The following is a 23890-nucleotide window of genomic DNA, read 5'->3' on the forward strand; positions in this document are numbered from 1 at the left end:
GGCAAAGGTTTCTAGCAGGGATTGTTATTATTCATGGGGGGAGGGGTTGGAACCTGATAGACAGTAGTGAAGACGTTTTGGGACACAGAAGGGAGCATATAGGAAAAGATTTTAGATTTCTGAAGAAATTTGCAAGAATGTTTGGAATGGAAGATGTGAAATTGGTAGCAGGAACCCAGACAGAATTTACATGTTATTCTCCAAGGTACCAAAACTGGACTAGACTGAACAGAAATTATATTTTACAAGGGTGTATGTATCAACTGAAAGTTTTGAAACGCGTCCTGTAATTGCTTATCGTGCACCAGTAAAGAGTAAGATGACGATACCCGGTGGTCAGGTAAGTGTCAGGCACAGGTACTTTCCTACTTGCCTATTAAAAAGAGAGGATTTAAGGAATGTGTAGTAGAAACTGTCTGAGTTGCTAGAGAACATACACATTTCTGCAGAAGAGATAGGTGAGGAGTGGGATAAAATGAAAAAAAATAATATGGCAGAAGTTGAAGTGAAAGAGTTCTGGGAAAAATGTAATGGGAATTATGTTGAGGGATTATCAAAGTTTAAAATATTGCAAAAGGGGAATCTTATCGAACAAGAAGGGGTGCAATTGTCGAGTGCTACAGGAAAAATAACGGAGTATTTGGATAATATGCATGAGTTAGAAAAGTTTCTGTTAAACTTTTTTTTATAATAAGCTCAGAGCACAAAAGCTATTAGCAAAACAACTTGGCCAACAGAAAAGGGTGTTGACAGATTTAGGGGGCTTGTGTCTGCAAAAATAACCAGAATCTACAGGTATTAGAGATATTTTGGAATTTCTACAAAAATGTGTATAGAGTAGTGGATTGGGGGACATGGAAAGCTACAAATGGAAATATTTATGGAAGACTTAAACATGCTATAGTTATTGGAAGATGAGGCTCAATAATAAATAGCTCGGAGAGGAGGAAATGAGATAAAATGAGGATGCATCATCAATCAGCAGAGACATCTCCAGGATCAGATGGTACACCTGTGCAAGTTGGGAGGGAAAATGGAGACATGTTGAAGGTTTTGTTAACACTAATTTAAAGAGGGAGACAGTACCAGCATCTTGGAAGAAAGCTATGGTGACTGCATTACTCTGAGAGGCATAGACCTTTTAAATCCAAATTCATATAGACCAGTTTCAATTCTGAACCATGATTATAAACCATTTTGTCTATGCCGAGAGAATGCCTAAGGTGTTGCCAAAACTGATAGATATGGATCAACATGGTTTTATGGAGGGGAGGCAAATATTTGATAACGTTAACAGAACAGTGATGATTCCAAGTGAAGCAGGGTGTAAAAAGACCCTGTTATTGTTGGTGTGTATTAATGCAGGGAAGACGCACATAGAAACACAAAACACACACCTACATTCGCGGAGGCTCTCAGAAAAAATTTACACAAACAACAGGGACCTCCAAAGCAGAAACGCAAGCAACCTCCATCCCCACAACACAACCCAAATGAGACATAGCCCACAAACTCAGTGTGCCACTCAACCACAGCCCATAAGGCATAACAACGTACCCAACACTCTAGTCATAGATGATTCTGTAGTCAGGCACACTGATATTCCACTCACCAGGCTAAACAAAGAGAAAGTTACTGTCAGCTGCCTGTCAGGTTCCAGGATCCGCCACATAACGCATGCACTCAGGTCACTCCACAACAAGTACAAATATGACTCTCTCATTGTCCATGTTGGTGTGAATCACCTGAGACGTACCTCCCTGGACTACATGAAAAGAGACATGGAGGAGCTGTCTGATCTTGTAGCCCAGGAAGGTATGACTCTAGCCCTGAGTAGCATCCTGCCATCACCCAGAATGATACCACAGTACAAAGACAAAATGATTGACTTCAACAATTGGCTAAGCTTCTGGTGTCATCCTAAGGTGATCCAGTATCTGTCTGCCTGGGATGACATGATCGACAAACCACGATGCTTTGCCAGAGATGGCCTGCACCTGTCACCCTTGGGATTCCGGATACTGGCTAAGGCTCTAGCCACCCCTATAGTGCCTTTTTTAGGCAAGATTCAAATGACAAATTCACCACCGTAACAGGTACAAGCAAGCAAAATCTGAGGGTAATGCTACTTAATGCTAGAAGTCTAAACCTGAAAATGCACTCACTCGAGGCACTCCTTAAAATGGAGAACATCGACATCTGTGCAGTGACAGAGACCTGGTTCAAGGCTGTAGAGAACACCCCTGCATTACCAGGCTATAATTCATACCACACCTTTTGGCTACCTAACCTGGACACGAAGCACTAAAGGTGGAGGTGTGTCCATATTCATTAAGGATATCCACACCTCCAAGCTAGTTGCTCAGCATAATGCATCCGAGATTATCCAAGTGCAACTAACTCTGGGCAAGACCACAATCCAAATAGTCGCTTGCTACAGATCCCACCCCATGCCCCAGGATTCCCTACTCCTCATTTCTTGATACACTGGAAAATATTAGGGTACAACCTAACACCCTAATAATGGGTGATTTCAACTACCCCACCATTAACTGGGAAAACTACTCATGTACCAACTCTTGTGTTCAACGTTTTCTGGAATTCATAAATTCCAGCACATTGGATCAACTTATCCACACCCCCACCAGGGGCAGCAGTATTCTAGGCCTGGTCATTACCAACATGGGCAACTGGTGTTCCACACCAGAGGTCAGTTCCTTGTTGGTCAGATCCGACCACAAGCAAATCAGCCTAGACATCCACATCCCACCCCCCATTAGGGAAACCACCATAAAAAATTTCTCCAAAGCCAACTTCACACGTCTTAAGACAGAAATGGCAAACTTCACGACACCCATGCTGATGGACAATAAAGGTACGCCTGCTGAATCCTATACAATTGCACTTTATAAGCACTTAAACAAGTGCCTGGATTGTGCAATCCTTAACAGAACCAAGATGCTATCCTCCAAAAAAAGGAAGCCAATCTGGTGGTCCCCTGCTATAAGCAAAACTCTACAACAGAAGAAAGAAACTGTTGCAAAAAAAAGAGTAAATTCCCATGATTGGAGGAACTCCATGGTCAGCCTCAGTAAGAAGCTGAGATCCCTCATAAAATCCTGCAAAGCTAGTTACGAAAACAAAATTGCCACTGATTCTAAAGACACCCACAAAGCATTCTATAGCTATGTCAAGAATCTCAGTGGCAACACTCAGATCTGCTCTGAGTTACAGAACAATGGCACTAAATGTACAGAACCAACTGACATTGCCAACATCCTGCCAGATAGGTTCAGTGCTACCTTTACCCCTCTTTCATCCCCTAAAGGGCCCATCTCTATACCGGAAGAATGCAAAGTTCCTGTAATCATGGCTGCACAGGTAAAAAAAAAAAAACACTCTCCAAAGCCAAGAACACAGCATCCATGGGACCTGACAACATCCCAGGCTGTGTTCTACATGAACTACAGAAAGAACTGGCACCCCACCTAAGTGCTATGTTCAGTCATGGCCTTACCTCAGGCTTTGTGCCCACTGAATGGCGCACAGCAACGGTTATCCCACTCCACAAAGGGGGAGCCACCACGGACCCCGGGAACTACCGCCCCATTTGCCTGATGAGCCTGGTCTGCAAGGCTATGGAACGTGTCATCATGGAACTTATAAACAACATTGGTATTCTCCAAACTTTGAACTCTACCCAGTTCGGGTTTGTAAAAGGCAGATCATGTCTCCTAAACCTGATAGACTTGTTTGCAGTGGTCACCAAAGCTGTAGATGAGGGTAAGGTGGTTCACACATCTTATCTAGATCTCGCCAAGGCTTCCGACACCATCCCCCACTCTGGAATTATAGATAAACTCACTAAACTAGGTATAAATCCCTATGTCACAAGATGGGTTGCCAACTGGCTCACTGACAGAACCCACACTGTGAAAGTAGTAGACTCCAAGTCCAACTTCGGACCAGTGACAAGTGTAGTACCACAGGGTTCAGTTCTAGGTCCTCCCCTGTTTGGTATCTACTTCTCTGAAGTACAGGCTAACACAGAAGGTCTTTGGCTAACAAAGTTCGCAGATGACTGCAAACTAGGAGCCATAATCAAAACTCCTAACGATGTGGACATCCTACAAAAGGACCTCACTGAGACAGATGCTTGGTGTCAAAGCCATGGCCTCAAGCTCAATTCCAAAAAGTGCATTGTCATCCTTTTTGGTAAAAAGCTCTGTACCCATGAACTACCACATAGGCGGTAGTCTACTTAACACTGAAAGTGTGATAAGAGACCTTGGGACACAGGTGGACAGTAGTCTCTCCTTTGATAATCACATTGCCACAGTAGTCAGGAAATCCTTCTACGTGACACACACCATCACAAAAGGTTTCTCATCCAGGAAAAAAGAGGTCATTGTTCCCCTCTACTCATCACTCATTAGACCCATTATAGAGTACAATGCCCCTTTTGGTATGTGCCTCACAAGACATCTACAACAACTGGAAAGGCTACAGAAATACCTCACAAAGAGGATTACCGGCCTCAAACAGATGCCATATGCAGACTGTCTCAAAAAAGTGCAGCTTTACTCCGTGGCATATCACCTACTCAGAGGCAATCTCTGCCTAACATACAAAGCTATGTCAAACCCAGAGCTGTTGGACATGCTCCACTTAAAGAAATCCCAGTCCCTCCGAGCTACACGCTCTAGGGACCTAAACCTTGTCACCACAATAAACAGAACATGCCGGAGGGATAGATTCCTGTCCCAGAGACTTCCCATACTCTGGAACAAAACTACCTATCTATATCAAACAAAGCTCCTCATTAGCACTCTTCAAGAAAAATCGTGATGATTGGATGGGAGATAGGAAATTCACCCCGGGATCACTTCTGTGGCTCTGCTTGACAGGGACACAGGAAAATAATTTTCTTGAGTGCCAAAAGCCAGGTTACTGTTTGGCTAGGCTTATATAGGCCCTAAGGCCAATAGCCTAGTACGTGCCTATGAAGGCATTTGATATAGTTAGTTGAGATTTAATGGGTAACGCAATGTCAGCATTTGCATTTCCTGATAGAATGATGGGGTTAATTGGGAAAATATATGGAGAGTCAGGGCAAGAGTCATGGTGGCAGGGCAGGATTCCTTTGTGACAAGCTGTGTTTGAGCAGAGGAGCCAGGCAGGGAGTGCCCGCTTTCTTCTTTGATATTTGGCTTATACTTGGAGCTGTTGGCAAAGAAAATAAGGGCTGACATTCAATGGTATAACTGGTGTGGTGCTCATGAAAATTAGCCTGATTTTCAGATTGTGTTTTGTATTTAATAAATACAGAAAAGGATATTTCAGTGTAGTGGAATATCTTGAGACGGTTTCAAGTTTTTAGGATATAAAATAAATAAAGATAAAACAAAGGCTATAGCAGTAAACTGTGTTCCCACACATGAATTGGTTCAGCAAAGCCTGTATTTATGGGGACATGATAAGATGAAGTATTTAGGAGTATGGATTAAAAATGATTTGGTTATGGCAGCTAAGAATATTGTCGGAAGAGAGTAAGCAAAAGATACAGTAATTGAGACCTTGGAAGCTCTGGACTATGGCTATGGATAGTGGAGATGTTTCTAGTCCCTTTTTTATACAGACGTGTCTTTAACTGGAGAAGTAGCTTTAGATCATAATGAAGAATTGAAAGAAGTGATTTGGGTGGGAACCAGGACAATAATTAAGTGGAATAAGTTATTTTTGTGCACAGAACAAGGTGGTTTAAGATTACCAGAACTGAAGGGATACTTTGCAGCTACAGAGTTAAAGCATATCGAAGCAAAAAAACCTGTAAATCACAGTGGAAAGAAATTATGTTGAAATGTGGTGTTCAGGAAGTAAGAAGACACTAGGATTTTGGATGTAAGAAGTTAAGGAGATGAGCAACAACTGTGGCAAATATTGTATTTACAAAGTAGCAGAAAATATTTTGACAAATAAGCCAACACATGAATGGAGAAAGGAGATTTTAGCAATAGGGATGACTGTTAACAGGGATTTAAAAAAAAAAAGGCACGAGGGGGTTGGAAATTATTGGTGAATATTAGCAAAGGAGCTAGGGTGCACGGAGCAAATAATTAGGGATTGAAAAGTTTTCGAGTGAGCTGAGACCAGGTAGAGGTTTGGACTGCAGGTTGGAGACTGCCTTCCCTACCTGAGATGGATAACATAGTATGAGCATGAAGAAAGGGATAGGAGAGTGTTAAATAAACTTGAGTCTAGAACAGAAGTTGTAAAAAAGGATAAGTAGCTGGCCAAGTAAAATAAAATCTGGTAAGTATAAGAATCCATCAGATGCTAATAAAGACTGGTAAATGAGTACGGACAGGCGATGTACATAGAAACAGAGTGGGAAGGTATTTGTGTGGCTCCCAAGTAAACAACAAAGTCTAGCTTTACCATTTTTGCATGGATGTGTTTTGCATAGGCATTTTTAGGGCCCAACTGAGCTTCAGTTGCTGGAGATGTAATGGGATAAAGAGGGGTGCCTAGGAAAATATTTTTCCATATAGGGTGTTTTGACAGAAATGTTGAGGAAGCAAATTATTTTAACTGGGGACATTATTGTTTTGAGCTGGGATATATAAACTGAATTGCTTAAAGCACGCTAAGTTTAATGCCATTAGCTGACAAAAAAGGGCAATTACTAAAAAATGTAAATCAAAAACAAAACCAGTTGCAACAGAATTATTAAACGTTGTAAAGAGAGGTATAAGGATTGGAAGTAAGATCTTTAGAAAAGGGATGATGTAAGCTGCATAAAAATAAATAGAATCTGTGGGAACAATGGGTACACAATAATGTTCAGGAGGAGGATGAGTGATGCTTCAGGGAAGGTGGGACTTGAGCAATCTTTGTAATGTTAAATTGAATAATAATCAAGACAGATCAAATTTGTGTAATGTATGAAAAAATCTTTGTAATATTTTTGCTCCTTTATAACTGAATGTGTACACATATCATTGTGTAATATTTGATGCTAATAAAGTTGTTTAAAAGTGGTTTGTGGTTGACCCCCAGGACCAATTTCCACATCATCATTCAAATAAAGGCTGTATGTACTTCTCACCTCTCCGACATTGCTGCAGTAACAAATCGTAAATAAAATTAAATAAGTAATAGGACTACCTTCCCACTTGTGAAATTGGCATCCACTCCTACAAAACTGCAGTGGTCTGACACACAAACAAACAAGGGGATCTCATTCCTGTCCCTTTGTTTGGAGGCCATGGAGCTTTGCTTCCATCATTTTATTTCCTCTTATATTTCAGGACAAGACAATTGTTTATCAGACTGTCTCGCCTGCTGTCTGCTAATGCCCCAGAAGTGTGCTGTCACTAGGTGGGGTCTTGCTGTGACACGTGTTCCTGGCCAGTTTTAAATGCAGCAACTTCTTTTCCTTAATTCCTTTCGTAAAAGATGCTAGTGACGCATTCTTAACAAAATAACTCCTGGGACTCCTTTATGTCCTGTATTATTCTGCTTATTCTCAAATTTAAAAAAAAAAATGCCAAGTTTTGCAAGGTCAGAATAACCTGCATATCTTTGTTTGGTCCCAGTAAGTCTGGTTCCTCCTGCTTTAGCCTTACGTGTCAAATGGACCTTTTTGTCTGAAGCTGTCAAAGAATCTTTATCATGTGGACCTTCATTGCCATAGGTTAACTACCTGGGTATATTGAATTTTCATTGAGGTCTTGATTCTGTCTCGTCACCTACCTCTTAACAGATGTTAAACCTTCTTGATGGAACCTTCCTTCAAGTCTTCGGTTTATGTTTGGGACTAGTTTGTCCTGAAGAAGTGAACCTTACTGCCTTTTGAACCTCATTCCTCTGTGGAGTTCGAATATCTTCCATGAAAAACTCTTCCTAGTTGCTAGAAAGATGTCTCAGCTCAATGCCAGTCCTCATACTCGTGAGATTTTAGCAAGGTGTCTGGTTTCATCTAGTTATCCATCGATATGTTGATGAGTAAATGTGTTGTCTGTCTGTGCTGTGTGATGGGACTTGCATCGTGTTAAGGACTGCTTCTATATCTTACAGTTATTACTCTCTGGGATAAAGTCTTCCTCCCTGTGACTCTGAATTGTATAAAGTGGGTATTGAAAAATGAAGAACTAAGAATATTGGAATGGAGACTATTGACAATCCAGCACTTGATTTCAGAAACAGTAAGATATTTCTCTCAACTTCAACTGCCCCAGAAGCAGGTATATCGCATTTTTAGCATCTCTTGTATCAGACGGATTTTCAGGACTCCAGTTGCACTGCCACACCAGTTCTGCTGTCATGAGAACATTCTGACTCATGATAGAATTTTTTCTTTTAGCTGTCTTGCTGAAATTTGAATGTACATTGAATGTAGTGACTAACTGGATTTTTCACAGATGGCCTGTTCTTCTTATATGGGTTCCACAGTACCCAAACATCTTAAAGTGGAAGTACTAGACACCTGAAAGTGATACTGTTAGGTTCCTGATAAGTATGTGCCACCAGTTTGTACACTTGTTCATGCAAAATTTGTATTGTGGTAGGAGTTAACCCTAGAATGTGTTACCAGCTGCAGCTGTGCAGATGAAAGGAGCTGATGTTTATTTTAAATTCATCTGGCCTTAATAAACTTCTGTTATTACCATGGAAATATTTAAAAAAAGAAAAACTCACAATGTTTAGATGTGATTGTACCCAAACTGGCTTTTTTAGTACATATTTATTTTCCCATTATTTGCTTTGATTTATAGACGAATGCATGGCAGCCTTTTTTTTTTTTTTTTTTTTTTTTTTTTTTTTATTTACAAGCAGTTTCTCTCAAATTTGAGATGTTGTTGTTCTGCTTGAAGTTAGTGGTCTAGAGTGTTCAGAAAACATGAGGCAAAACAAAATATTTAGTTAGAAAACAGATTTTTATTTACCACGACTTCTGATGTAAATGAGACAGGAGGAAATACGACATCGCTATCAGTGATACAAAACCATTCTTAGCTTACATCTGAAGCTTTGAGTTCTGTTGGATATTTCATTCTCATTTAAGGTTGCTTTAGACCAATGAGAGAGGAGGAAATACGACATCGCTATCAATGATACAAAACCATTCTCAGCTTAAATCTTAAGCGTTGAGTTCTGTTGGATATTTCATTGTCATTTAAGGTTGCTTTAGACCTACGTCTGTTAACATCTGAATTGCTCATTGTCCTTCTCAGATACTGTGAATTTCTTCTTGGCTTTTCATGTATTTGTTGCATATTTCTTGAGTTGTCATAATTTCTGGCATATGTGATTTTACCATTCCTGCTGTTTTGACAGAGAAAGCCCAAGCAACAGATGTACGATACAACAAACTGAAAGAAAAACACAGTGAGCTTATTGGCACCCATGCGGAACTGCTGCGAAAGGTAATTACATACCGCTAGCACAGCAGAATGTCATTTCTAATATTTAAATGCATAAATTAAATAAGCAGACTTGATCCAAAAGCTAATGTTCTCTAGTTTAAGACAGATCCCCAAGTTTGTTGTAATGAAACTGATTTTGAGGCAGATAAAACATTAATGTTTACTGATGTTATACCGCCTGCTCTGTGATGCATCATTTCAGGCTGAATTCAAAGTATATAGCGAGTTTGTTCTAATTGTGAGCTACTGGTAATAGTTTATAGTGCCATAGATTCTTTGTTTTTATTTTGTCTTTATAAAGTCATCAGTCATTTCTTCCAGACCGATCACCGGACCAATTCTCCCCTCTCTTCTTACTCCATCTCCGAGATCATTCTGGACATCATCTCTCCACAACCACTAAACATTTTCCAATTAACTGTTTCTCCTGTACGTCTTCACAAGATTATTCCTTCTCTTGCGTAATATATTTTCTATGTGACTTCTTAGATATCTTAATTTCTGTCTTATTTTCTGTACACTTATGCCTATCTGTTTTCGTAACTGATGATGACCTGTGCCTTTTTGTTAGATCTGTTTTCATAAGTGATGATGACCTGTGCCTTTTTGTTAGATCTGTTTTCATAACTGATGATGACCTGTGCCTTTTTGTTAGATCTGTTTTCATAAGTGATGATGACCTGTGCCTTTTTGTCAGATCTGTTTTCATAAGTGATGATGACCTGTGCCTTTTTGTCAGATCTGTTTTCATAAGTGATGATGACCTGTGCCTTTTTGTTAGATCTGTTTTCATAACTGGTGATGACCTGTGCCTTTGTTAGACCTGTTTTCATAAGTGATGATGACCTGTGCCTTTTTGTCAGATCTGTTTTCATAAGTGATGATGACCTGTGCCTTTTTGTCAGATCTGTTTTCATAAGTGATGATGACCTGTGCCTTTTTGTTAGATCTGTTTTCATAAGTGATGATGACCTGTGCCTTTTTGTTAGATCTGTTTTCATAACTGATGATGACCTGTGCCTTTTTGTTAGATCCGTTTTCATAAGTGATGATGACCTGTGCCTTTTTGTTAAATCTGTTTTCATAAGTGATGATGACCTGTGCCTTTTTGTTAGATCTGTTTTCATAAGTGATGATGACCTTTGCCATTTTGTTAGATCTGTTTTCATAAGTGATGATGACCTGTGGCTTTTTGTTAATCTGTTTTCATAACTGATGATGACCTGTGGCTTTTTGTCAGATCTGTTTTCATAAGTGATGATGACCTGTGCCTTTTTGTTAGATCTGTTTTCATAACTGGTGATGACCTGTGGCTTTTTGTCAGATCTGTTTTCATAAGTGATGATGACCTGTGCCTTTTTGTTAGATCTGTTTTCATAACTGATGATGACCTGTGCCTTTTTGTTAGAATGTAATCATTACATAGTGACTGTTTCTTTAACCATTCTTGTTAAAATGCACATTAAGCAAAACTGTGTTGCTCCGTGTCTAGTGTTTGTAAAACTGGTAGAGGATGTTCTTCATCTCACATTGCTGAAGTCCTTACATATGGGTAGTCCGCTGTCCTCGGTCGGCCCGAATACCAAAGTATTAGGCTGACGTCGGTCATGGGCGCCTAGATCTGACATCAGAGCGTCAGGGTATAAAAGCGCATGACCGACGTCATATCCTCAGTCTTTTTTGCCGCATGGTCCGATGCAGAAGCAGCGTTTGCAAGTGCCGTTCGGCGTTCTGAAATTTTCGTATTCTGAGTTTCAGACCGAAACAAAGTTGGGCTAAGTACCCCGTTGGGGAATATTTTTGTTTTTTCTTGCCTCAGTTAATTCCGGATGTCAGAAAAAGTGAATAATTGTATTTCTTGTGGGAAACAGATACCGCATAGGGATTACCACTCTCTTTGTATTCCTTGTTTGGGACCTGAGCACGACGTAGTCGGGTGTCGCTTTTGTGCTAGGTTTAATAAGCGCACCATTAAACGTAGGTTAGATTGTGCTAGGCTTGTCTTCGGTAAGCGGTGTAATTATAATATGCCGTCGGATCCTCCGACGCCCGCTACCGCGAAGAAGCGCAAGGACAAATCTTTAAAGTCCAGGCAGGATGAGTCGTCCGTTCCGGACGCCGGTTCTTTAGAAACTATGGTGGAATCTGGGGATCCAGCCGAGGTTTCAGTTGAGTCTCAGGGGGAGGCTTTAATTTTGCAAGATGTGGCCTCTCAGGAGTCAGGCCAGGCTGAGGGGGCCTCTCAGGTTGCTGTTCTCCCTTCCTTGCCTAAGGTGGTTAGGCCTTCTCCTTCTGTCTCTAGGGCTCCTTCCAAGAGCAGGCCTGGTTTGCCTTCCACGGGTGTCAGTCCTAGTTCTGCAGGTTCTGTGCCTAAAAAACACATGCTTAAAATGGCAGAAGATTTAATTTCTTTAATCAGAGGTTCTATGCCCCCTCCTGATAAGAGACCTAGGGTAGAGCCAGAGGTGGAAAGTTTGGAGCAGGCTTCAGATTATTCAGAGTCTTCGGCTGAAGACATTCAGGATTTTCCTCCTTATTCTGATTCAGATGCAGAGGATTCCACTCCTTCTGCTTCTCCTCCAGAGGATTTTTCTTTTTCAGAAACCCTGCATTCTATGAGGGAACATTTTAAATGGGAAGGTCAGGATTTCTCAGATTCCCGAAAGAGGCTTAGGGAATTTTTTTTTTCCACAACATAGGCCCTTGGCTATACCTCCTGTTTTGGATGTTGTTCAAGACGTTTTCTCCGAGGCTTCCCTTAATCCAGACTCTCTGCCTCCTGCGCCAGTTAAGCCAGATAGGTATTACAGAGTACCTGAGGCTCATAAATATCTGTATAAGAGTCCAAGGGCTGACCCAGAAACTATTAGCCAGGGACCTAAGGGTGTCAGGGCTTCTGTTGTAAAGAATCCAGTTCCTATAGATAAATATGCTAGAGCTTTGGATAGATGGGGTAAGAAAGTGTATACCTCTTCCACTTTAGCAATGAGGGCTTTGAATTGCCAGTTTCATATGTTGAAGTACCAGAATTTTCTCCTTTCTCAACTAAAATCTAAAGTAGATGCTTTGGCAGAGGGCATAGAATGTAAAGAATTACAGGATTTGGTACATGCTTCTGAACAGGTGGGTAAGCATTCTTTGCAGTGTGGTTTCGATGCTTTACTGGCTTCTTCCAGGGTGGCTGCCACGGGTTCAGTTATTCGCAGGCACGCCTGGCTTAAGGATCAGAATTTGTCAGAGCATGTTAAAACTAGAATTTTGGATGCTCCTTTACAGTCTGAAGTTTTGTTTGGTTCTCCTGTGGAGTCTGTCTTGAAGAAAATGGAAGACAAGGCTAAGTCTATGCAGACTGTTAAAGATTTTTTGCAGGTGCAGCCTCCTAAGTTTAGCAGGAATTGGCCTACTAAGGGATGGGCTTATCCTTCTTCTGATTTACAGTCTAGGGGTAGATCTAGACGTGGTAGGGGCAGAGCTCAGAGTTCTTTCAGGCCTAGAACATGGAGTTCACCTGCACAATCTACAGGTGAGGGCAGGGGCCAGTCCTTTCGTAAACAGGCCCAATGACCTGCATCTTCAGCTGCCAGATCCTTCCTGTCTGGCAGCTCCTTTGGGAGGAAAGTTGGCACTCTTCAAGCAAAACTGGCTTTTAATCACCCAGGACAAATGGGTGTTGGACATTATAGACCGAGGCTACAAGTTTTATTTTCATACAGTGCCTCCTTTCAAAGGCATGCCAGACGTTCCTCCTCAGCAAAGGGTAGAGGCTCACAAGCAGATTTCTTTACTTCTTCAAATGGGGGCTATACAGCAGGTCCCTCTGTCAGAAGTGGGCCTAGGATTTTATTCTCGCCTGTTTCTAGTACCAAAGAAAGGAAACACTTGGAGGCCAATTTTGGATTTATCTATCCTCAACGCATACCTGGACATTCCAAAATTCAAAATGGTGACGTTGCAACAACTTCTACCTCTGTTGGGGAAAGATCACTGGATGGTAACTCTGGATCTCAAAGAGGCTTATCTTCATGTTCCTATCAGGCCCAGTTGCAGGAGATACCTGCGTTTTCGGGCTGGGACTTTACATTATCAGTTCTCTGCATTGCCCTTTGGCTTATCTACTGCGCCCAGGGTGTTCACAAAGGTTCTGGCTCCAGTGATAGCCTTCTTACGATTAAGAGGAATACAAATTTATCCTTATTTGGACGATTGCCTGATTCTGGCTCAAGACAAGTACGAACTTCTTCATCATCTACAGTATGTGATGGCAGTGTTAAGGTGCCTAGGGTATTCTGTGAACGAAACAAAGTCCAGTCTAGTACCCTCTCAGGAAATGTGCTTTCTGGGTGTGAGACTGAATACAGCTTCCCAGATGGCCTTTTTGACCCCGGACAAGCAAAAGAACCTTACACTTTACTTCCATCAATTGTTTCTACGGTCCAGACTGACTGCAAGGACAGTCCTTCAAGCCTTGGGGTTCATGGCATCTTGTATTCTGGTGCTTCCCAATGCCAAACTGCATATGAGGAAGCTACAATGGTATCTCAAAAATGTATGGACACAACACTGCCAAGATCTGGACACTGTCATTCAAATAATACCTTGCATTCAAAAGGAATTTTTGTGGTGGGCTCAGGAATGTCACCTAAACAAGGGACTCTCTGTGACCCGACCAGAGGCGAGTCAGATTTTAACAACAGATGCCTCAGACAAGGCTTGGGGAGCACACCTCAATGGAAAATGGGTGCAAGACACGTGGCCTGCCAGACTTCAACATTTACATATCAACTTGAAGGAGATGTTAGCAGTCCAATTTGCATTGATGGCTTTCAAGGATTTACTTCACCCAGGGCAAGTGTTGATTCCAACAGACAACACAACTGTCATGTGGTACATCAACAAGCAAGGGGGAACCCATTCGTGCCCTCTTTGCAGGCAAGCAATGATTTTGTGGGAGACTGCTCTCAGTTTACACCTCAATCTTCAGGCAAGGTTTCTACCAGGAGCACAGAACTCCTTAGCAGATGTTTTGAGCAGACAGATAGTGGATCCCCACGAGTGGAAATTGGATCCTCATGTTTTTCGAAAATTGACAGTGATATGGGGAGCTCCAGACATAGATCTGTTCGCTTCTCCACTAAATTTCCAGTTGCCAAAGTTTTGCACAAAAATGTTTCATCCCACAGTTTGGAAAGTGGATGCTCTATCATTCAGTTGGAGCAATCTTCACGTCTATGCCTTTCCGCCTCTGCCTCTCCTCCCCAAGGTACTCTTGAAGGTCAGACAGGACAAGCCCTCCATGATTCTAATAGCTCCAGATTGGCCTCGACAGCACTGGTACCCTCTGCTGAGGAGTTTAGTACGGGAGCCTCCATGGCCTTTGCCTTCGATTCCACACCTTTTGTCTCAGGAGGGCAATCATTTCCTCAATGTCAGGATTCAGTCCCTGCATCTAACAGCCTGGCGTATTCTGTTCTAGAACCTGGAGGGTCGCAGCTTCCACAACAAGTTTTGAATGTTATTTTGGAGGCCAGAAGGCCTAGTACAAGGAAAGTTTATGCTGGTAAATGGAGGAGATTTTTAATTTGGAGCAAAACAAAGAGCTTTGATGTTTCCAGGCCTGATTTAAGTGTTTCTCTTCAATATCTTACAGAATTATTAGACAAGGGTTTGTCTTTCTCCTCTATAAAGGTTCATGCTGCAGCCATTTCTGCTCACTATGACTGTGACCCTCCATTATTCTCTCATCCTTTGTTTAAGCAATTTCTTAGGGGGGCAAAGAACATAAGACCCCCACGTAGAGCTCCTGCCTGGGATCTCAATTTTGTGTTGGAAAAACTTACTTTACCTCCTTTTGAGCCTGCAGCTACTGCTGAGTTAAAGTTTTTGTCTTGGAAGACTGCTTTTTTGTTGGCCATTACGTCTGCTAGAAGGGTTTCTGAATTACAGGCTCTTATGGCAGTTGAACCCTTCCTAATTTTTCATAAGGATAGGGTATCTCTGCGTACTAATCCTACTTTTATGCCTAAAGTGGTTTCAAAGGTGGCCTTAAACCAATCAATTCATTTGCCTACTTTTTATGCAGATCCCCAAAATAAAGGGGAGAAAATTTTGCACACTTTGGATATTCACAGGCAGTTGCGTTATTATTTGAGCAGGACTAAAGGGTTCAGACAGTCTCAGCAGTTGTTTGTTTCTTTTGCTTTAGGTTCTCAGGGAAACCGGTTTCAAAACAAACTATTTCTAAGTGGATTGGATTTTGTATTGCTTTTGTTATTCTCATCATGGTAAGGAGGTTCCGGCTGGAATCAGACCTCACTCCACTAGGGCTACTGCCACTTCTACAGCTTTTTAAGGGGTAGCTACTAAAGATATTTTAGAAGCAGCTACTTGGAGTTCAGTGCATACTTTTTCTAAACACTACCACCTTCCTCTTTATTCCAAATCTAGAGCTGGATTTGCCACTGCAATCTTACAGGGCATTTTGGCAGCTCCCAATGCTTTATAATTTTGCCAACCTCCCTTTACCTCTGCTTTGGGATTCTACCCATATGTAAGGACTGCAGCAATGCGAGATGAAGAACATAGTACAGTTTTGTACCTACCATAAATGTAGATGTTCGAAGATCCACATTGCTGCAGTCCAATTTACCCTCCCGCCTTCCCCTCTGTAGTTTGGAATGATTGTATGGTTTGGGTGGTAGCTGTCATTTGTACATGCCTTTTGGGAAGTATTCTATTTTTGGCTGTGGCCTTTCTTTTTAGGGCCTTCTGACATCTGGGGCAAGAAAAGACTGAGGATATGACGTCGGTCATGCGCTTTTATACCCTGACGCTCTGATGTCAGATCTAGGCGCCCATGACTGACGTCAGCCTAATACTTTGGTATTCGGGCCGACCGAGGACAGCGGACTACCCATATGTAAGGACTGCAGCAATGTGGATCTTCGAACATCTACATTTATGGTAGGTACAAAACTGTACTTTTTCTCCTTGTAATTCCATCACTAGCCCAGTCAGTCTGTCCCAGTAAACAAATGAAAATAAGTAATAAAATAAAGCTGTGGCATCATATATTTTTATTAAAACACCTTTATTGAATTATTACTTGTGACACAGGCAAATTTACATTTATAAAAAAGTAGTCAGATTGTATTAAATTAACAGTAACAAGCATTATACTTCACATATATTGCTGTATTATATATAAGCAACATTACATAAATTATTCATGTCCTGCCCATTTTTTAAACAAGAAACATCTTTATTTATACCATCACTTAATGACATATGCAGTCATAAATTTGTTAATGAAAACGAACCACACCGACACAATCCTAGTTACAAGCATTTTACATCACAAACCGTACTGGCATACTCCCAGCTGCAAACATTATGCATCACTTATAATCTACCCAATCATTTTCAGTCGGACATTACATAGCTCATTTAAGTCCTGCCTTCTTTTAAACCTCATTCCTCCCTTGTATGTATTGTTCCCACAAGTCCCATTTTTTCATATATAGTTTGCTCCTACCCTTTTTAAAGATCTCAATTCCAGTTATTTTATCTCTGTTACTCTATTCAGTGCTTCCAATATAGTTGGTTTAGATTTTCTAGTAATTGCTTTTTTGGCAGCCACCATAATTAGACACAGCAAGACCTTAGCATGTCTAGGCAATTCCGATTCTGTATCATAGTTGAGAAAAATCATCTCCCTTGTCACACCAATCCACCCACCTAGCATTTCCGACAGTACATCCTGCAGGGAATCCTTAGTCTGCCAATCCTCTGTACTCCCAGAAAATATGTACTCAAACACCTCGTTCTTCTCCATCACACCTCCAACATTTGCTGTCTGAGGAAAAAATTCTCCGAGTCTACTTGAGGTATAAAAATATCTATGTAAACATTTCCAAGCAAAAATCCTAATTTTTCTAGATTCTGTTGCATATTTGAGAGACATACATATAGCCTCCTATTGTTTCTTTATGAATTGCTTATCTAGGCAAACTTACATTTATATAAAAGAAAGCACGCTATATTAACTTGTTCACAGTTACAAACATTATACATCAAGTATATTCTTTGGTACAGTATAATCAATCCATCATTACATCAACTGGTCAGTTCCTGCCTTTCCTTAAACCTCATTCCTCCTCCAAAACATTTTTGCATGCATTATCACCAGAGTTTCCATTTTTTTTCTATGTAATTTGACACTTCTTTACTAAATATCCCATTTCCCATTTTTTATGTCTGTAACAATATTCACTACTTCAGATGTGGTTGGTTTAGACTTGGATTTCCATTCTCTACTTATTGCTTTTTTGGAAGCAACCATAATTAAACTTAACAAGGCCTTAGTATGTGTAGGCAGTTCAGATCCTGTATCCCAGCTCAAAAGGATCACATCCTTAGTTACACAGGTTCATAGGTAAGTAGTATGCTAGCTGCCATGGTGGGCCGTTGTAATCCGACACGCTTTCCCTTTTTGTGCTGTAATTAACTCATTCCATTTGGATACAGTTTGGTCTCACCCATCCCATGGTCGGTAATTACATATTATCACTAATAGGAATAACTGGGGTCATACCATAAATAATTTGGGATAAAGCATTTAGGAACCGGCTCTGTCCATTAGTAGATAGGAGGCAGTCCTGGAGTAAATGTTCTGTTTCACATCCATAGATCTAAGTTGCGGTTGAAAAGGGACAGCGACGAACTCTGTTTTATTTGGATGGGAAGTCTGTTCCATATCAGTGATTTCCTCTGAAATATATCTGCCCCTCTAAACTGTCCTGTTGATGTTGTGGAAGAGGGTTAGATCCCCAGACCAAGTATTCCTGATGCCATTTGACGTGCTGATAGTTTGACATTTGGCATCCATTTGCTTGCCCAGTATTTCTGAAACAGTACTCTGTAGGGAATTTTTAAAGTCTGTCAACTCATGACACTCCCAAAACATAGTTCCCAGTTACCTCTTTCTTCACCACCACACCTCTAGCACTTGCTATCTACCTGAGGAAAAATTCTTTGGAATCTGCTTGGAGTGTAAAAATACATATCAAACATTTCCAAGCCAAAATTGTAAATCTTGTAGACTTTGTTGCATATTTGGGAGCCATACACATGTCCTTTAGTTGTTTCTTGTGAATTACTTATCAAACTTCTCTTCCCAGTCTTTTTTAATCTCCTTTAATTCCTGTAGTTATCGTGCAATAGTTATCTTCTAGATTCAACTAAAAAGTCTACTGGTGCAGGCCTTTGACTTAGGATTCCCCTATCCCTTTGTCTACCTGTATGCTGATAGGGAAGGCAGTCTGTAGCATGCAGTCCAAATGTCCTCGTTACCTCTTCGCATTCGGTTATCTTTCTCTGACTTATTATTTGTTCCCATTGCCTTGGTTCTGTTGCCATTTTCCTCCATTAAATTTGCAGATTCTCTGTACCTCTATGGGCAGAATCTCCTTTCTCCATTCCTCTGTTGGCTTAGTTCTTAGAATACTTTTTGCTACTTTATGAATATAATATTCTGTACAAGTCTTCTTATTCACGTTAAAGATCTGCATCCAAAAATCCTATCATCTCATTAGTTGAATTTCCTTCCTGCTACATCATCGTGTCTTTCAACTTTGAATTGTATCTTTCTGCTTGTTATGTATAAGATCCTTAACTGCATAATTCCAAAATGTCACTTTAAATCAGGTAATCCTAAACCACCTTGTTGTGTTATAATAATCAGTTTATTCCACTTGACTTTTCCCCCCTCCCCTCCCAGATGAAATCCTTCAACTCTGTATTAATATTATCCAGAATGTTTCCTTTCATTGGTAAAAATATGCCTGACTTATGTATAAAAAGAAAGGGACTAAAAACATTTTTACTGCTTGTATCTTATTATCCATATCCATAGACAAGAGTTTCTAGTGGTTAAACCGAAACCAAACATTTTAAGCTACACAGTGTCACCCCAAATGATCTTCACATTTGAGTCAACATTGTTGCTGAAAATGTGACGTGATAGCCGTATACAAGCTGATGTAAATCAAACTCCTATATGACATCATGTTTTTACAGGGGAACAACCCCCCATGCACCCCCTGCTACTAATATATTCCAACTCCGAGATCCCACTACAGTGGGGATATGGACGAATTTCCAATCCGCACTGATTAGCGATCTCATACATATAGTCAAACACACTTAAGCGAATGCACTACTGCATTCGCATAAGTGTGTTCGACTATCCATTACACCTTTCACTTTGCGAACGACATTCTGATTTTCAACAGCATAACTGCCGACAGAATGTCGTTCGCACAAATTATACTAAACAGTTTCTAGTTCCTGAGTTTTTGTATTTTCTTTTGTTTAGTCTCTTCCCACATATCCTTAGCTGCCTTAACATAAGAAGGGGTCTGTGAAGAAGTAAGCCTTGCGTATTATCACAGCCAGATTTCCACGGTTACGAATTTCTCATATTTTAATAGCAACGAGCCCATGAATCACTGTGAGGTGGTATTCTGAGTCCCTTGTGCTGTGGAATAAGTTTGGATTACAGAGAAACCATTGAGAAAACCCTCTTCCTGTTTTTTTTTTCTGTGCATTACACACGCACGCTTGAATTTTTATGGCCACCAGCGTTCTGACTAACAGATTTTTTCAATGTGTGGAAGGAATCCTTCAGAGAAGGAAAGCACAAACACAGGAATTGTGCTTCTGCTTCACATTCTCTTTTTAACAATTTTTAACCATATGTTCAAGTGCAAAGGAAAATGTTGCTGCATGCCACAAATGACGGGAAGATGCACATCATAAGGCAGTTAGATGTTTTCAGTACTGTTCTTAAAAGGTTTAATCACAAAGTGATTTTGACTTTAGCTTTCATGACTTGTAAAGTTTGGCCAGTACTTCCCAAATGGGGACACTTTCTTACTACCCAAATGGGGGCACTTGTTTACTGCCTGGAGTGAAAATCTTCATACATAAACCAAGTAAGGCAGCACTCCTTGCCCTTGCAGGTGTTACCTTTTGCTAGGCTGACAGGGTGTCTTGCGTGACTCTCTTTCCCTTTGATGACATTGTGGTGAGAGATGCAGCTCTTGCAAGGCAGTGTGCCATTGTTGAGTTACAGGAGCTATGAGGTGCATCACACAAAAGGAACAAGTTTCACACTTGCCCCTCTTCCTGGATCATACCCACTGCCACAGAGTAAGGCTTACTTCTTCACAGACCCCTTCTTAGGTTAAGCTACCTGTTTCCAAACATGTACCGAATTATGACAATGCGAAAATCTGGTTGCGATAATACGTGAATACCCGTAATCCTTTTTAATCCCTACTGCTAAATACTTCATTTTGTCATGTCCCCATAAATATTGCTATTGCTGAACCAGTTCATGTGTGGTTACATAGTTTACAGCTATAGCCATTGTTTTATCTTCATTAATTTTATGTCCAGAAACAAACTTGAAACTGTCTCCGAATATTGCACAACACTGAGATGTTCTTTTCTCATTTTCCCAGGTACAAAGTAATTTCATCTGCAGGCAAGGCTACCTTTTCTTCATTACCATTCAAATTATATCCTTCAATTTCTCATCCCCTTATTTCCTTTGCCAGTGCTTCGAAATATAATGCAAATAACACACAGAAAGAGGACACCCCTGCCTGCTTCCTCTGTTCAGACACTGCTTATCAGAGAGGAACCCCCAGTTTGATTTTTGTTTTCGATCCCTCATATATCCTCTTAAGTAACTGTATTATTGTATCCAGAAATGCCGATGCTTCCATGCCCTACTCATAAAATCATAACTTACTGTGTGGAATGCTGTCTGTGCATGAAGCCCACTGACAGCAGCAGTATTTTCTTACATTCTGCTTCCGTCTGGATCATCTTGGTTATATTAACAGTTAACAACAGCCAAATGTTTGCTTCTTCTCCACAAAACCTCATTGATCAATGTCTATCAATTTTGGCAGCACCTTTGCCATTTGTTTAGCCATTATAGACATAAACACTTTATAAATACGGTTTAAAATTGAAATGGGATGGTGTGAAGCTAAATCTGATGGTTTTTACTGTCTTTAGGTATTACATCAACCACAGCTTTTTTCCAGGATGTTGGTGGTTCCCTTCCTTTTAAAATGCTGTTAAATGAAGCCATCCAGATCTTTATCACTTTCTTTCCTCCTAACTTCCAAACTTCTAAAGAAATAGTATCTATTCATGGACAGATGCCTACAGATTGGTCAGACATCACTGTTTTTGTCATCTCCTCCTATTTTAACTGTTAATTGTTGAGCCTCCTCTACCTCTAACCTTCGCATGGTTTGTCTTCCATAAATATTTCCATTTGTGCATTTCCTTGATTTCCACATTTCTTTGCTTTCCACATTTCTCTGCTTTATACAAATTTTCATAAAATTTTCGAAATATCTCTAATACCTCCACAGGAACTTTAGTCATTTTTCTTGTTATAGGCTGCCTAAGTTTGATAACTACTCTTTCTACTTTCTGTTGACTAAGTTTTTGTGCCCTGAATTTATTATCAAAAAGCAGGTGTGTAACCGCAATCTTTCTAAATGCATGCATATAATCCACATACTCCCTTATTTTCTATTTAGCACTTTGCAGTTGCACCTCTTGTTCTGCGAGATCCCCCTTTTTCTGCAGTAATTTTAACCTTTGTCGGCCCCTGTAAACTATTCTTGCTACTTCTTAGCCGTAACTTGTTTTCTTTGATTTATACCATTCTTTATACTCCACTTTCATTTTATCACATTCACTAGCTATAACCTTCCTTAATAACTCCCAAGTAATTCCCACTACCCTTTCCTTAAATTCTAGTCTTTTTGAAGTGCCAGTGTGTTACTTTTACTTCATTACCCTGCATTTTTATTTTAGTTATTTGTGCATGATCTGAAATCATTATTTGATGTGTCAAAGCTCTTAATTAAATTCACTTGTCCCTGTGAAATATAGTTTCTGTCTAGTTTAGCCAGTTATTGTATCTTAGCAAATATATAAATTCTCTGAGTTCATACTACTGAATTCACATTTTCCTTACTAGACATTTTCATAAATTTCTTCTGAAAATCTACTGTTTTATTATATTTTTCCCTTCTAGGTCCCCCGATACATCTTAGTTGTTGCAAATCAAATTCCAGATTGTGTCTTTGTGGATTTAGAGAAAGCATATGACAGGGTCCCTAGAGAGGAGTTGTGGTATTGTATGAGGAAGTCGGGAAGTGTCAGAGAAGTATGTAAGAGTGGTACAGGATATGTACGAGGGTAGTGTGACAGCGGTGAGGTCTGCGGTGGGAGTGACAGATGCGTTTAAGGTGGAGGTGGGATTACATCAAAGATCAGCTCTGAGCCCTTTCTTATTTACAATGGTGATGGACAGGTTGACAGACGAGATCAGACAGGAGACCCCGTGGACTATGATGTTTGCAGATGACATTGCAATCTGTATTGAGAGTAGGGAACAGGTGGAGAAGACCCTGGAGAGGTGGAGATATGCTATAGAGAGAAGAGGAATGAAGGTCAGCAGGACTAAGACAGAATATATGTGTGTGAATGAGAGGAAGGATAGAGGAATGGTGAGGATGCAGGGAGTAGAGGTGGCGAAGGTGAATGAGTTTAAATAGTTGGGATCAATAGTTCAGAGTAATGGTGAGTGTGGAAGAGAGCTGAAGAAGAGAGTGGAGGCAGGATGGAGTGGGTGGAGAAGAGTGTCAGGAGTGATTTGTGACAGACTAGTACCAGTAAGAGTGAAAGGGAAGGTCTACAAGAGGGTAGTGAGACCAGCTATGTTATATGGGTTGGAGACAGTGGCATTGACAAAAAGGCAGGAGTCCGAGCTTGACGTGGCAGAGTTGAAGATGTTAAGATTTGCACTGGGTGTGACGAGGGTGGACAGGATTAGGAATAAGTATATTAGAGGGTCAGCCCAGGTTGGAAGGTTTGGAGACAAAGCCAGAGATGCAAGATTACGTTGGTTTGGACATGTGCTGAAGAGGGATGCAGAGTATATTGGGAAAAAGATGCTAAGGATGAAGCTGCCAGGTAACAGGAAAAGAGGAAGGCGTAAGATAAGGTTTATGAATGTGGTGAGAGAGGACATGCAGGTGGTTGGTGTGACAGAGCAAGATGCAGAGGACAAGAAGAAATGGAAACTGTTGATCTGCTGTGGCGACCCCTAACGGGAGCAGCCGAAAGAAGAAGACCTATGAGTAATCTTTACCTCCTGAAAGCTGATTATTTTCCCAATATTTTTTTAAGCATCATTATAGCAGTTTTAGTGAAATATAAATGCATGAGAGTGTAATCCTCCTCCATTGCCAGTAGCACCTTACTACTAGAAACCTACCACTATTATATTTTTCCCATCTTCTGTCACTATTGGAGCTCTTCTAACAATTAATTTAAAATTTTCCCCTTTTTAAAAATTTTTAAATATA

The 23890-nt window shown here is 40.6% G+C and overlaps 1 protein-coding gene across 2 annotated transcripts in view; it reads left to right on the plus strand.

Annotated features, from left to right (window-relative positions):
- The window catches only part of HIP1R (huntingtin interacting protein 1 related), a 2955354-nt gene that overhangs the window by 1611484 nt on the left and 1319980 nt on the right, over nucleotides 1-23890 (plus strand). For both annotated transcript variants that reach the window (XM_044068914.1, XM_044068915.1), the window contains exon 15: nucleotides 9340-9428. In XM_044068914.1, the coding sequence (XP_043924849.1) occupies nucleotides 9340-9428 (89 nt within the window). The remainder of the gene's footprint in view (nucleotides 1-9339; nucleotides 9429-23890) is intronic.

Source organism: Protopterus annectens, chromosome 4.part0, assembly GCF_019279795.1.
Source record: "Protopterus annectens isolate FY-2018-M chromosome 4.part0, PAN1.0, whole genome shotgun sequence".
NCBI classification, from domain to species: domain Eukaryota; kingdom Metazoa; phylum Chordata; order Ceratodontiformes; family Protopteridae; genus Protopterus; species Protopterus annectens.